The sequence below is a fragment of the Citrus sinensis genome, chromosome 3, assembly GCF_022201045.2.
Source record: "Citrus sinensis cultivar Valencia sweet orange chromosome 3, DVS_A1.0, whole genome shotgun sequence".
Taxonomy (NCBI): Eukaryota; Viridiplantae; Streptophyta; class Magnoliopsida; order Sapindales; family Rutaceae; genus Citrus; species Citrus sinensis.
Window position 1 is genome coordinate 37,988,784 of NC_068558.1, and position 16,694 is coordinate 38,005,477.

The 16,694-nt window shown below is 28.7% G+C and overlaps 1 protein-coding gene and 1 long non-coding RNA gene across 7 annotated transcripts; both read right to left on the bottom strand.

Annotated features, from left to right (window-relative positions):
- Nucleotides 1–350: 350 nt before the first annotated feature.
- LOC102622634 (uncharacterized) lies at nt 351–2,779 on the bottom strand. 6 transcript variants are annotated; one of them, XR_008053525.1, is made up of 4 exons: nt 2,057–2,778; nt 1,376–1,750; nt 1,175–1,296; nt 482–902 (listed from the first exon to the last, which is right to left on the bottom strand). It is a non-coding gene; the product is annotated as an uncharacterized LOC102622634 (long non-coding RNA). The 6 variants fall into 6 exon arrangements; XR_008053523.1 differs by adding an exon at nt 351–475 and having other exon boundaries at nt 549–1,750; nt 2,057–2,779; XR_008053524.1 differs by having other exon boundaries at nt 482–1,511; nt 1,630–1,750.
- Nucleotides 2,780–6,471: 3,692 nt separating this feature from the next.
- Nucleotides 6,472–11,945, bottom strand: LOC112496841 (NAC domain-containing protein JA2L-like). The gene is made up of 3 exons (XM_052436063.1): nt 11,541–11,945; nt 8,448–8,725; nt 6,472–6,864 (listed from the first exon to the last, which is right to left on the bottom strand). The coding sequence occupies exons 1-3, from the start codon at nt 11,695–11,697 to the stop codon at nt 6,472–6,474; spliced, it is 828 nt and encodes a 275-aa protein (XP_052292023.1). The 5' UTR covers nt 11,698–11,945.
- Between the last annotated feature and the right edge of the window lie 4,749 nt (nt 11,946–16,694).

The window sequence follows — 16,694 nt, forward strand, 5'->3', positions numbered from 1 at the left end:
CCTTTTTTTTTTAATTGGCACTTATCTCTAGCAGGATTATCCGAGCCCTATTAATTGTGCAGTGAATTCAATATTTTTGTGAGTCTAAAATTCGAAATTTGTTGGTTATATACTAATTTGTATAAAAGTCAGTTTCTACGAGAGTTTAAAATTTTATTATTACTCTTGTTTTACGTTGGAAATCTTTTTACGTTGGAAATCTAAAAATATATGGGTAATTTTTAGGGATCTCTCCTGAGGTTTCACGTATTAATACTCAGATGTAATGTATTGATATAATTTTAAGTAGTTCCCCAGTTGTTAGTTTCCCGTTATATTGACTGTTAGTAGACTGATTAAATTACTAAAATACCCTTCCTATCAAAATAATAAATTATCAAATAAAGTTTTGAGAACCGATGACAATAAGATTACTTGGAATCACAAAACGTTTAATTGACCAACATAACCCTCCATCTAAAGAAATTGATATCGCCTATTTAAAAGACAAACAGAAGCATAAGTTTCTCTTAATTAGGCACCTAAAATGTATTTCCATGTCTACTAACCTGATAATTCCTCCATGAACTAAACCCCTCTTGAGGATCTTGAATAGATTTATAGAGACCTTGGATAATTTCCTCATGGTGTGCCTGAGCAGTGACAAGTCCTTTGTACATGATTACTTCTGGCCAATCCATTGAGGCCACCACCTATCTCAGTCAATTCAATCTTTTAATAGAGTGAATTATCAGGACACAGAAATAAAATATGAGTGTACATATAGCCACTATTGAAAGACTAGAGTCTTCCCCTGGTTATGGATGGGTGACATCTGCACCAAATATAATTGCAGGTCTATCAGTCACAAGAGGAATTCTTTGCTGAACAATATCAATAAGCACAGTGTTTCATCCCCTAACCTGATAAAATTATAAATAGCAAACTTAATCTTCATTACCAAGAAAGCAAACCTATCAGTTTAACAAGAAATTTGACACTCCCAACCTAAAAAATTTCTTGAACATCAAAATTTAATTATTTGAAAAAAAATTACAGTAACTCCAGCAAATCAAGTCTTAAATTAAATTGCAACAAGATATCATCTCCTACATGTTTTCCCACTAACCCTTATATTTGTTCTCACCATATTAACCAGAATATAAACAGGTAAAAAAATGGGGGTAAACTAAACCTTCGCATTGATTTTAAGAGCCGTATTTTCGAAATACTGCATATTGAGCCTTGATGCCTGCTTAGGCTAATAGCATTGTGAAACAATCCCAAGTTTCATTTCACAAACTCACTTAATTCTCCCTGCAAGTAGAAAGCCGATAATGTTGAAAAAATCAATGCTGATATAAAAATTTAATCATGTATTAAATTTATCACTGACCATATGATCCGCTAACATCAGGTAAAATAATTATCAACAGCTGAAGCTGTTTTCCCTGCTGTATAGTCCGATTGTGAACATCTACAAGTGCCTTCTCAATTTGATCTGGGTTGGATGAACTTATGGGAATGACAGGCTGCGGGTTAAATACCAAGTATAATAAACACGCACCCCCCAAAAGAAAAAAGTAGGTTCAGAAAGGCCATTAACTTGAATTGCTAACATGAATTACACAATAAATAATATTACCATACCATTCTCTTGCTATTTCACGTCTACCAACCCCTAACAGAATTGGAATCGCGCATCCTGATTCGAATGCGTAGAGAAGTTCACACAAGTCCAAACTTCCACTCTCCCACTATTGAACCATTTCTATAAAACCAAATTTTCACAAAAAAATTTAGTGTGAATAAATAAAAGCTCCTCACTCAGAAGACAGAGTGAATTTAGCTGAACACCAAGTACATACATTCCAAATACCTAAATGAATTTCAAATAAAAAGCTCTTCAAAGATGAAAAAGTATATAACTACATACAAATTTCAGCATGCTAAAATGATTAAAAAATATATATATTGTTTATGCAATAATCAGAAACTATACGATCAACACAATGCAGTCAAGATTAATTGCAATATCCATAGATAACAAAGACACTTCCATACTAAGAATTCATACCCAATTATTCAATAAGCATAGTCTACTTCAATTCTTTCAACTTCAGCACCGTACAAGCAAAATGACAACTTCATTGATAAGCTTAATCATCTCTATCAACACTAGTAATCACCAGCTAATCCAAACCCCACCACGCAATTGCCTTAGCAACATTCGTGGGCTCCCAAAAGGTCAGGTGGTGAAAGTGCCAACGACTTCTTCACATTGCAAATCCTTATATTTCCAATCAATCCAACCTAATTAACAAACATTCCAAATTCCTAATAACACAGGTGCTATTTAATAGATCCAAATAATTACCCGCAACAGCGAGTATAGGTATCATCCAGGATCATAACTGTGTCCGTAAAAATTGCTTGTCTCGTCGGCAGACCAACACTCCTCCAAATTAGGGCACTTGCCCTCTTCACAAAATGTGCGAAGCATTGACCTGCCCAATTTTTTTCTACATCTGATTGTAATTATCACCTCTGGGAATCGATGCCTTCATCCATTTGGCCTTTGCCAGAGGCTTCTTTCGATTATCACCTTAGCTTCATAAATTCATCAAATTTACTTTAACACAACAGTCATCGTGTAATTTCAGATGTGAGTCACCGATTTTGTCACATCCAGATTTACCTTTTATTAACCGACTTCCCCGGTATTCTTTAACAAAAACGTGGCTATCTTTGAAGTGTTCAATTGGCCACTTTTAAATCCAATGGTTACATTGAATGAAGACAAAAGGCGTTGTAAGACAGGGGTGGCTTTAGGTACAGGTGAACAAGACAGTCGTTTAAGGCCTCATATTTTAAGAAAGTCTCATTTTTTAAGTATTTTTTTAATAATTTTTTAATTAATAAATTTTTTTAATACGTATTTTAAGAAATTAAGAGTTATTTTTGATAAAAAAATCTATTTTTGGAAACCTTAATTTGAAAGAAATATAATTAATAATATTAATTAACCATTAGTTGATTCATTATTATTATTTCCAAAAAATTATTTACCTTTTTAATTATTCAATATTAGAATCTTTGATTTTTAGTATTTCTTTTAATTTCTATTAAAAACCTTATAATCTCAAGAATTAATAAATGAAAAAAATTTCTTGTTCGTTTCTCTACAAAGAAAATTATTATATTCATTAGTTCATGTAAAATAATTAATTTCTTAAAATATAAAGTCCATTTTTGTTTTTGAATATCAATTCATCATTTCAAAATTTTGTACTCTATCATTTTAAATATTCTATTTGAAAAAAAATATTATTTTTATTTATTTGTCTATTTATTTTTAACGGTTTTAATGGAATAAAAAATATATCTTCTTGACTATTTTTTAGGTTTTATTTTTAAAATTTTTTATCTTTTTTTTATTATCATTGAAATTCAAAAATTAAAGATGAAATAAATTTTAATTCTTTTTATATGTCTTTGAGTATTAAAATTGTAAAATAAATAGAGGCCTCATAAGAAAATTTCACCTAAGGCCCCTCAGACTCTAAAGTCGGCCCTGTTGTAAGGAATAACTGTTGTAACATAGGCAGACCCTATAAAGTGAGGTATTTTACAATTGAAGGTGCGCAACACAGAGCATAAAGTAGAGAAGTAAAATTCGGCTTCTTTCCTAAAGAATATGAATTTAGCTCATAATGTTATGTTGATTTATTTTCTTATATTCTTTTCATCTTTGTAGAGAATTTATGTGGATCTTACATCACTAGACATTGAGGAATTGTTATTGATCACTTTGCGAAGTGCCTTGAGGATTGTGGATTAAGAGGGGTAGCAATTATTTAAGAGAAGTAAATTCAGTCTAAGGTTGAGTAAACTGTACGGTAATAAACTGTAAGTGAGAGTCTTGCGTTTGGTAAATCCATAAGTTGTAACATCCCAACTCAGTGAATTGCTTTTCATCTAAGCGTGGCCTCTTGCATGTAGGATTGATTAATTTGAATTACGTAAAAATCTCCATGTCATTTAATTTTTGTAATTTATTGTATTTTAAAAAAAATTAATATTTTTAATGCAGATAAACAGTAACTGAGAACATTATCGGTGAACAATAATGGTGAAAAATATTTTCAAAAATTAATTAAGTTGTTAATTTTAGGATTTTAATTGCCTACATTTAATTGCCTTTCACCATGAAGAAATACTAAATTGAATTTTTTTCCAAAGCTTAAACGAAGAAGATCAACTTTTTTGTCCATGGATGATGCCGGATCGACTGACGAATTAGTAGAACTTCTCAATTGAAGGTAAATCTTGATTTTGAACATCGATTTTGTTAATAACAATTTTATGATTGTCTTGATTTTGGAAAATGAATTTCTAGTTTCCAATTTTCCGCCATTAACAAATAGTTAATAACTAGCCAACTTAGAAACTTAAAAAAAAAAAAATCTCCTCTCCACTTACTAGAAATTAAAAACTAATTGAATGCCTCTTTATTATTTAAAATAATAATTCATTGTCATTGCTTTGTTAGTGATCCAATAACCTTTATATATAAAAATATTTTTTCCTTAGGCTATGGTTAGGCCACAAAAGACTCTATATGCATTCTTTAAGAGAAAAGATGCATAAGAAAATCTAACTTTTTTTACTTTCAGTCCAATTAATATTGAACCTTTAACTTTTGACCAAGGCAGTGTCCTACTAAATCTCCAAGACTTGAATTAAGAAAAAATGATAATATAAACTCTTTACAACGTGATTCAAGATTACTTCAACAAAAATGAGATTATCCTGTGAATGAACATAATGAAACACGTTGAGCTTTTTTTCCATAAATTCTTTGGGCCCTATAGTCAAAGTTGGCTTGTTCTGCCCCGATATTAACTAAAGACTTAATGTAAGTTTTGCCTCATTATTTAAGCACATTTCTTACTTGGGTTTATATAGTATTGCATTAGCTTTAAAACAAAAACTTATTAAATCAACGAAAACTTGTTTTATTTATATATAATTAGTTAATAAAATGTAAAGTTGAATAGTTGAAATATTAGCTATCGCCGGCATTATCATTCCAGTATTGATTAACGTCAATTTTGGTACCATTAGAAATATTATTGTTACACAACAATATATGTTTCACTAGCAATAGAGTTGTCATTCACTGTAGATCTATGGTTAAAATTTTGAATCTTGAAACTTTAATCATATATTTATGGTGGCAGGATGCTCTATTTTCAATGGCATATGCACCATTGTGTAGCTATAATGATGAGGATTCAAATGGTACCAAAACTAACATCAAACGATATTGAAATGTGAATGCTAGTGGCTGTTCTTGATGGCTGATGATAGCCATAGGTGAGTAAATTGATTTTTATTTTTTAATTTTATTTATAAATTTAATAAAAATAAAATTATTAAACTCTTAAGATATGAAGAATCATAATTTTTTTATAAAAATTAGAATATAAACATTTCTATATATAATATTATGTAATGTATGGTGCCATACATTGTACGATATTAATATAACACAATATTAGTGCAATACAATCTAATATAATACATCCTTTATTAAATAAAATAATACACTTTCATGCAATACAATGTGTCAAACGTATCCTTAGGAAACAAATTGTTATGATGCATTTCTCAATGATTTAGACAATTCCAAAAATGATAGTAAATTTTTTTGTGTGGAAAATAAAATGACCAAGATTTAAATTTCTCTTAAATGAGTGGGGAGAAGATTGACGGGATTACCCTTAGGGTAATTTTTTTTTTAAATGATACTTTGGTGAAGCATGAAGTTAAAGTCGAACATAGCTAAATAATTGACCGGTGCTTTAGGTAAGTTTGTATGGCGATGCATAAATGTTATGTACCTTCTAATATTTAATAGATGAAAAGAGTTTACAGAGATAAAAAGGTTATTTCGGGCGAACCACTCTTCACATCAAGACTCCCCAATTTCGAAAACACTTATCCTATGTCCAGAACATGTTAGTCACAATATACATATATATACACAAATAAATTACTACTTTTAACTCCCAAATAAACCACATCTAAACTAAGTATAACACAATAACGATTGGATAACATGACTTAAACTGTCTACACTAACTAAACGTGATTTGATCATCAAAGCAACTAAATTAAATGTGGACGTACGAGGGCTACTTTACAAGGCAAGAAAAGATATACATAAAATTTGAGGAAACAATAAGGGAAATTTTATTTATTGAAATAAAACAAAAAATACACTTGATGAGGAAAGAATCTTTTTTGCCTCGAAATATAGAAAAAGGTCTAGAAGACAGCATGCAGGAGATGAAATCAACAGCAAAGATATACTGCAAGTGATGAAATCATATATTTGGTCTGATGAAACCGCAGCTGATTCGTAGCTAGCTAGAGCTGATAATGATGATCTAATAATCATAAGGATCAAATGAAGCACTAATCAGATCAATTAAGCTGTTCATTCTCGACATTGATTGCTTCCATTTGCATGTTTTCTGCAACATTATTATTGTCAGATCCATAAACATTAATATTGCTGTTGTCTAGTTGGAGATATTGTTGTTGCTGAACTTGTCCGCCAGAAAAATCAATGAAACCAGGGTAATTATAATAACTTGGTTCATGATTATTATAATAATTATAATAACCAAAGAAACTGTCTTCAGGATAATTGCAATTATTAGATTCAAGATTCGGTAGCTGTATTGGTGAATCCTGCAGCTGCAGCTGCTGCTGCTGCTGCTGCTGTTGTTCTTCAGCAGCTGATCTAATAATATTCTCCAGCTCTTCTTGTACACTAGGTTTTCCCTTATATTTGATCTTACAAAGCCTCCAATCCTGCAATTTAAATATTAAATATATAAAACATTTTATATATCGAGCCATTACAAATTAAAGGTATTAAAGTTGGACTTATATATCTTGCAGTACGAGATCAGACGGCACACAATGCCCCATCAACCCATCCCGTACATTTCTAGCCCACATAACGTTGTGTGTCATGTAAATGTCAGAAAACACTACTATGTATATCACATATTGCCCCCATAAAGCATAAAGTTCTATGTCATGTAAAGTATCATAAAATCTTACCCTCATTGCCCCATCCCCATTGGTCCCTTGCCGGCATAAAGTTGCGTCATATAATACAAACTATAAAGTGTGTAATAAAATCTTAGTACGTATATACAAACATATTCAAACTAAATGACGTAGCATTTCTAGAAGCTTATGTAACTTTAAAGGGACTGAGTTACTAATTGATTTGGGTCTGACTCCCTTAACTATTAGAACTTGAATCAATAAATATTGTTAACGTCGGTTTGGGGTTGTTTTTTAAAGGCTCAAAAGTGAATTTAAAAAGTTATAAACACATTTTGGAGTTTGAAAAAATCTTTTTAGAAATTACTAATGGCAAAATTATTTCATTTTACAACAGATTTTATGAAGCAAAAAAAAAAAGAGTAATTTTTTGAAATTTAATTTTAAGAATTAGTTTTATATTTAATATAATTCTATATATATCCTTATGTATATTATAAAAATTTAAAATTATACTTATTAGTTAGAAAATAAAATCATTAACTTTAAAGAGATTATTCTTATTACCAATAATATTGAGATAACAAAATAAAAATTAAAACTGATAATATAAAATGATTATCTTAGTTATCAAAAATTATATATATATATATATATATGTATGTATGTATGTATGTATATGATAAAAAATATTATATATATGTTTATAAATGTGTATTTACATTTTATTCAATATTATTTTTAATTCAGTTATTTATATTTTTACAGCAGTTTAGTAACAAGATTTACTAAATACATAGACTGCTTTTAAAAGTCACAACACTTTAAAAATAAATTATATTAAATTTTTAATTGATTCTCTTTACATTTAATTATTTTCACAGTACAATTAGCTACTATTATTTTAAAAACAGCAGTATTATCAAACTGGACGTTAGTCTAATTGAGAAAAACTTGTTTAACTGGAAAGAGATTGGTTGGCTATAGCTAATATTAGGGATCAAGGGTCTGATTGATAACAATGCTTTCTTTGTTATTAAACACACAATTGTAATGCCGTGGCTCATCTTTTAGTCGAGCTGGCTTTTTTCGTTTCTCGAGGACCGAGAGATTTATTTGAATTAAAGATTATCCCATATAAATTGTTAGTCTTGTGTAACTTTTTGTTATGTTAATTACATATAATCGATCGGTTATCTTTTTTTAAAAAAAAAAAAAAAAAACTAAATGATGATCGCGTTAGTTGCATGTTACTACCTCCATATTCTCGACTAACTAATTTATTTTGTAACATTAGTTATTGATATTTGGTATTACTCTAATGAAAAAAGTTAAACTAAATTAGAAAAAAGAAAGTGCAAAGAAATGATGGTACAAACCGTTGTGTAGGATTCAAGGCCGTATTCATGCATAATCCAATTAGTCTTGATGGCTTTGTTACGCTTTGTCCTAGGATCATGAGGTTCATCTCTGCTGAACCTGTGAAATGTAAGAGGTCTCTTGAAACCAACTAAAGTTTGATTATTGTAATTAGCACAAACTTTCTTAACACGGCCTGTGGCTCTCCACCATCCTAGACCTGAAACTTCTCTCGAATCGTTCTCCCTCAAACAGAAGTAAAATCTTTCGTTGGTGGATAGTGCAACATTGTAATCCCCTGCATGTACAATATCAACTCATAGTTAAAGTAAGACTGGTAAAGTAATCTTTGTGTTGATTCACAATCAATCATTTTATTTGATGAAGACAAAGAGAATTAGTGTTTGTAACTTGTTTTCATTGTTTTCATCTTTACTTCGATTCTTTTCATATCTTGGTCCTATCTGCAACTATATGCAATTCTTTTAGTAATCAATTATCTTATTTCAACGTGTCTCTCTTATTTAAGTGATTTTTATTTTTATAATAGTACTCTATAATTAATATCTTAAAGTAACAAACAAGAAATTAATTAATAACAAAATAAAGCTCATTTATTATTTTGTTTTAATAAATTACTAAAAATGAAACATAAGAATAAGGTGTTTTTAGAGATCAGTCCAAACAGGTCCAACAAAAAAATCTTACAATTATAAACCATTAATGTGTCGTGTCGTTCAAAAGAATTTAACCTAGTTTTGGAAGTGGTGAATTCGATCTTAATTAGGACAGAAGCCTTTTCCATTCTCCGCCGTGTTTACTATTTTAACCCTTACTTCCTACTCAATTTCTCAATAAATTTAATTGAGGATGGAGAATATATCCCTATACAAGAAACAGTTTTCTTATCCTCTACATTAACTATTTACTTATTTTCTTTTATAGTAGTTATTAATACTACATAAGTTTAGTTGTATAAAAGTAAAATCAATTCAAACAAACCCATCATTAGTATATTGCAATAGTATTCAAATTTTAAATTAAAAAAAAAACCATCTGCAACATATATCAGAACAATATCAAAAGAAAAATGCCTAGATTAATAATAAATAAATTAAAAATATGAATTGAGATAGGGTGGGAAGTACAAAACCAAGTCCTATCCCTTCAAAAATTTGAAAATTATATGCCCCCATTCCTCTAAATTCTCCACCTCATTCCCCCAAAAACTCATCTTAATTTCACCCCATTTGGAGCATATCCCCGTGGAGCCCCAAGCTCTTAAAGAATTTTGTTATCTCTACTAGAAATTGCACTGTTAATTAATTAATTCCCGTGTTTCAAAACTTATGCAAGACATCTCTTTTACACACACACACACACACATGTGTGTGTGTGTGTAGTCCATTAATATTCCATTAAAATCTATTTAATTAATTATTCTTTACTTCACTCAATGATTTAATATTTAATTTGAATTTTAAGTTATATGAGGGAAAAATATAGTTTTACTCCTTAAAAATTAGATCCAATAATCATTAAAGTAACGGCAAAACTAACTCGGTAATTAACCTAAAGCTTAGTGACTAAAGGGAAATAAATTTAGGACATAAGCTTTTTCCATTCTCAACCGTGTTTATTATTTTAACCCTTACTTCCTGCTCCAATTCTCAATAAATTTAATTGAGGATGGAGAATATATCTCTATACAAGAAACAGTATTCTTATCCTCTACATTAACTATTTACTTATTTTCTTTTATAGTAGTTATTAATACTACATAAGTTTAGTTGTATAAAAGTAAAATCAATTCAAACAAACCCATCCTTAGTATGTTGCAATAGTATTCAAATTTTAAATAAAAATTAAAAAAAAAACATCTGCAACATATATCAGAACAATATCAAAAGAAAAATGCCTAGATTAATAATAAATAAATTAAAAATATGAATTGAGATAGGATGGGAAGTACAAAACCAAGTCCTATCACTTCAAAAATTTAAAAATTATATGCCCCCATTCCTCTAAATTCTCCACCTCATTCCCTAGAAACTCATCTTAATTTCACCCCATTTGGAGCATATCCCCGTGGAGCCCCAAGCTCTTAAAGAATTTTGCTATCTCTACTAGAAATTGCGCTGTTAATTAATTAATTCCTGTGTTTCAAAACTTATGCAAGACATCTCTTTTATATATATGTGTGTGTGTGTAGTCCATTAATATTCCATTAAAATCGTGTGTGTGTGTGTGTGTATAGTCCATTAATATTCCATTAAAATCTATTTAATTAATTATTCTTTACTTCACTCAATGATTTAATATTTAATTTGAATTGTAAGTTATATGAGGGAAAAATATAATTTTACTCCTTAAAAATTAGATCCAATAATCATTAAAGTAACGGCAAAACTAACTCGGTAATTAACCTAAACCTTGGTGACTAAAGGGAAATAAATTTACCCAAGTGCTACATGTGCAGAGAAGGTTTCGATAACTCTGGAAGATATACGATGCTTAAAATTGAAGATGTTGTATAAGTTATAATTGAAAAAAAAAAGTGGACATGATTTGTAATAATTGAAAAAAAAAATAGTGGCTTGTGGGCAAATTTCATAATTGAGGAAATTAAATAATCTCGTGCAAATTGTAAGAGGAAATCAGTAAGTTTGGAGAAGAAATTAGGGAGCAGAAGGTATAACCTAGAGAACGAAAGTGCAAAAAATGAATACAAATTCTATCATGCTATGCTACATGTGACATTTAATCAATGTCAAAAAAAAAAAAAAGAGAAAGTGCAAAAAATTAACACAAATTCTGTCATGCTATAATGCATGTAACATTTAATCAATTGGGAGGGGTAAAAAAAAAAAAAAAGAAGTGAAGCACATGCATGACAGAATGATCAAAAAAGGAAAACAAATAATGGTGAGTCTGTAAGAGAAGAAAAAAGAAAGAACGAAGCTCAACACATGCATATTGAAGAAATGCAAAACCCTAATTAAAATAAAGTGAATTTAAGCAGCGATAGAATTGCAAAGGCCAAAAATAAAAAAAATAAAGCAAAACTTTATAATGTGGCGATGAGAGAGAAGAAAGAAGAGATCTCAACAGACATTGAAGATGATGGGGATCAAGTTCATATAAATTTCTTTCCACAATGAAATCGCCATAAAGCTGCATTTCCTGCCCTGAAAGTTTCCTAAAAAGAAATTCAATAAGCTCTTCATCGGTGGGATTGAACCTGAATCCAGTCGGCATCATCATCATCATAATCAATGAATAAGGTTTTTTTTTTTCTCCTCTCTGAATCTTGGAGAAATTCCTGTAAAGAGATACGTTTCTTCTTCGCCCTATATAAAGATATTAGGCCGGAAATTAGAAGTAACACTCTTCATTTACAAAAGTTAATTTTCAAATATTTCTAAGAACTCAATTTTCAATAATATACAATTTGATTTAAGAACAACGCGAGGAGGAGCCCACCATATTGATCTGCAATAATTTTATTTATTTAAATAAAATAATCGATATTGAGTATATAAAAGAGTATTGCTAGAGCCACACACTCTAGGTTTAAATTATTTTATACAAATTGATGTGGTAAAAAATATACAAATTAATAAAAAAAATTATATTAATCATGTGGTGAAACAAGTGGTTTTATCTAATCCAATATTGCTGCCAGCTAGTTGAGTTAGTAAAATATCTTATGTCAAAAACAATAGATTTAAGGTTCGAAGCTCATTTATATAGTGAGAAAGGAATTGAGTTAAGTCGTGTTATCCAAAGAAAAATTATTGTGTCACGTAAATATATATAAAATAGTTTGCATAAAGAGTGATTTGTGGTTTTATCATTGATGACAGTTGTTTATTTATTAGAAAGGTGTGAATTCAATGTAATCGCTGTATGGAGCGAAATGCTTGACATTTAATTATCTAGATGGATAAGTTGAATCACCATCCTCTTAAAGTTGATAACTGCAAATTCACTTAAATTTACCAAATGAGTTTTGATTTTAAAATAAAATTTGGCTAAAGTCAAATAATTTGATATATTCATTTTTTTATGTCATAGATTTCAGTTTATTCAACAATAAATGGTTATGGTCGTATAAACTAGCATTCGTATGTTAAATTCCATTTTTCTTGTTATAATATATGTATGTATGTATATGTCCTTTTATGTGGTAGAATGATAATATTTTTATGTGGTAGAATGATAATATTTTGACTGACATAAAAAATGAATCAAATTAATATATAACAGGATAAATATTTGTCAATAGTCTGTAGAAGTGAATTGAGCCCAGACAATTAATAACGGAAAATATGGTTGTATTTTGCTTAGGATCATAACTAAATGGATCAAACAAGAGTTTTAATTGACTGACGTATGGTTGTGTGTTGTATGTGGTGACATCTCTATGTTTGTTGGTTGAATTGTATTTGCTGTATTAGACTTGATTTTTTTTCATTTTTTTTGTGTACTGATAAATATTTTAAATTTTTCACCTCAAATTTTATTTTAAATAGTGTGTAACTTATTGAATAGTTGATAATTTTTTTATAAAATTTAAGTGAAATAATTATATAACCTCATTAATCAATTAATGAATATTATATTTTTTTTAAGAAAAAAAATTTAAAACGTGCAACACTGATATTTTTTTTATTGATTGGTATTCAAACTTACACGTGATTTCACAAACATGTAGTCCAATGAATGAACTTAGAAGGCTCCATTTGTCGTTTTTCCATAGCGAAGCAATTACTGCCTTCATGATTTGAAATGCGATGCATGCATCTGAATTCAATATCCAATTGAATCAAAATTTGCAGCGCATAAAGTTCATGGAAATGGAATCTAAAACTGATTATATTCTAATTGGTGAAATTCTAGAATGCTTCTTATAGATATTCTTTTTTTCAACTCAGTGGGACCTTCAAAAAAAAAAAAAAAAAAAAGCTTGCTTTTATTTTTGGGTCCGCTGGTGTACTGCATGCACACCCTTCAATTTTGATAATTATTTTATTCACAATTTGTTTATAAATAATATTATAATATTTTTTTACTTACATCTACACATTAAAAAAAATACTTTAAGCATTCTTATTTTAATAAAATTAAAACATAAAATTAATTTGATTTATAATTCAAATAACCATATTCTTCGTATAAAAAAAAATACAAAGGACTATCCAGTATATATATATTTTAAAATAATATTAGTACTTTGGACATTCATTCTACTTTTACTAATTATACACTAATTACCTGACCATATTAACTAGTTACTAAAAGCCATAGCTCTTTTTTTTTTTAAAGTGGTTAGATATGTGAATGAAAAAGTACTTTTGTGTTAGCAAAATATGTATTGTCTATAGATTTTGACGATGCGGAAATGTTAAAGGTTGAAAGATAGACAAGACAAAAGTTTCTTAATAATGAATTTTTATGTATTAAGTTTGAATTAACAAATCTAGGGTTTTGGACCCGTTTATATAATAATCCTAAATATTATAAATTTATTAAAATAAAAAAATATGAAATATTAATTTGTAATAAAAATCTCCTAATCTAAACAAAAAAATAAAAAACAAACGGTACCCCAATTCGACATCTAGAGAAAGAAAAAGATAAAAATCCTCAAAGAAATATGAAAAATAAGGAAAAAATATTAAAACTAAAAAATGTCTAAGAAAGAAATGGAATTTTTAGCTTGACCGTGGGATAGAATGGCGCAAGTAATTTTGAATTTGATTCGTCTCGTGTCAACCTTCAAACCGGTATATTGCCCAAAATAAACACCTGTAACTCAAGTTATACCCTTTGGAAGATACCTTACTTCCCCCCGCAACCATGCTACATCAGATTTTTAGATTAATTATGATAAAAATAATAGCAACACTATGCAGTAAAATATATTCAATGTGTTATTAATTTATCAGAAAATTTCAAAAATTAATTTTAATTAAAAAATAGATGTCATAAATTGGAGATTATAAATTGCTCAATTATCCAAGATATTTTCCAGATCGATAGATATGTCACATAGGAATTAGCTAGAGGTACTTACAACTTTGGCACTACAAGAGGTGGCAATATGATAAAATAGAGTATGAAAAAATAAGATTCTTCATAAAATAGAGCTCTTAATGGGGATATGGATGTGAGAGAAATCACCCAAACATTTTGTAAATAAATTGTAAATGAAAAACGTGTAATTGGCTCCACGAAATTTGAAAGTTAAATAGAACTACTTCAGCTCTCAAATAAAATCTAGCGGTCTAGCTAAGAAGAGACAATTTAAGGGATTTAGTTCTTTGGGCACCATAGTAATGGCCTTTGTTCGTTCTATAAAATCGTCTCATTTATTTAATTTTTTTTCAACGAATTTAAAGCAGTACTATTGTTGATATAAACAAATGCTTAGTTAAATTCTTCTTAATTTTTGTCTTAACTTAAAAATTAGAGTATTAATATATACATTTTTTTAATAGAGCGGGATCTTTTACACTTGATTGAGTAGAAAAAAAATAATAATAACGGGGAATCAAAGGTTCATTTAGCTAGCAACTAAGTTAAGTGGAACATTATTTGTATCTAGGGATGTCAATTGTACCCGCAAACCCACAAACTCGCTCAAACTCACCCGCTCGCTGCGGGTAATTTTACCCATTGCGGGCGGGTTTAATATTATAAACCAAAACTCGTACATGGATGCGGGTGGATTTGGTATTAGCCTTATATCCAGTGGATACCCACATAGATATCCACCAAACCCACAATATTTTTAATTTAATTTTAATCTAAAAATATATAAAGAAAATAATGTAATTATTCAAATTATCAAATAACTAAAGGCCCAAAGTTGTGTGTGTGTGTACGTGGTCCATCTTCCATTTTAAAGTCATGACCTAAAGAAAACTAAAGGCATTTTCCTTTGACTTAGCCGCACACCCATCTTACCATCTCTCATCTCTATCTTCATTCAATCATTCTTTTCTTCTTCAGCCATGAGCTTGTGACAGTGAGCCAGCGCCCTACACCCAACTTGGTTCATGGATAATTCTATATCTATTATAATTTATATGTACTATTTTTCTTTAACTTAATACATGAATTATTTTATTATTATAATTTTTTTTTCGAATTAGTATTTGAAAATATTAATCTTAATTATTATTGTAGGCATCGTGTTTGATGGGTGCTTATGGTGGTGAATGAAATGAATATCTTCTCTTGAAGCTTGTTTTAAATGATAATATGAAATGTAATTATTATTTTTAGATATTAGTTTGTGTTTTTTAAAGGGATATGTGCAATTTATACTTAAATTTGAGAATTTGTGTTGGATTGATGTTGAAATTTTAATTTTTCATTTACATTGTTTAAATATAAAATTGAGTATGTTATATGGAATTTGAGATTATTATTGGGGAAAAGGACACAGAGACCCCCAACATTTGAATAAGAGACATAAAATCCCCTAATGTTTTAAAAAAGACACTCAGACCCCCATTTGTTAACAGAAATTATAAATTTAAAGTGCAATTACCATTATACCCTTATAGCATATTAAAAAATAATTGTTCATTGTCCAATTTATTCCTATATTATTAATAAAATTATGAATATAACTTCATTATCCAATTTTTCTGTTTAATTTTTGTCAAATTTTCTCTTCAAACTAAATAAATTTAATCCATTGCTCAAGAATAAAAATAAATTAAATTGATTACTAATATAATAAAAATAACAATTCTCCATTTAAACTTATATAATCAACAAAATAAAAAAAATTGGTTACAACAATAATTACAAAATCTTAATTGTACTAAATAACATATCCAATAGATTGACTTATGGAGAGTTGTTATTTTTATTATATTAATAATCAATTTAATTTATTTTTATTCTTGAGCAATGGATTAAATTTATTTAGTTTGAAGAGAAAATTTGACAAAAATTAAATGGAAAAATTGGGTAATGAAGTTATATTCGTAATTTTATTAATAATATAGGAATAAATTGGACAATGAACAATTATTTTTTAATATGCTATAAGGGTATAATGGTAATTGCACTTTAAAATTATAATTTCTGTTAACAAATGAGGGTATGAGTGTCTTTTTTGAAACATTAGGAAGTTTTGTGTCCCTTATTCAAACGTTGGGGGTCTCCGTGTCCTTTTCCCTTATTATTATAAATTTATGTATTAAACATTTGTGATTTTAAATACGAAAACCTACAAAAAATCTACT

What these genes read in the sequence shown, in the direction of transcription:
- LOC112496841 (XM_052436063.1), bottom strand. Translation starts at nt 11,697, where the DNA reads ATGATGATGATGATGCCGACTGGATTCAGGTTCAATCCCACCGATGAA. An exon ending in TGATCCCCATCATCTTCAAT is followed by an intron (nt 8,726 to 11,540) that starts GTCTGTTGAGAT and finishes TTGTACATGCAG; the next exon opens with GGGATTACAATGTTGCACTA. An exon ending in GCCTTGAATCCTACACAACG is followed by an intron (nt 6,865 to 8,447) that starts GTTTGTACCATC and finishes TTTAAATTGCAG; the next exon opens with GATTGGAGGCTTTGTAAGAT.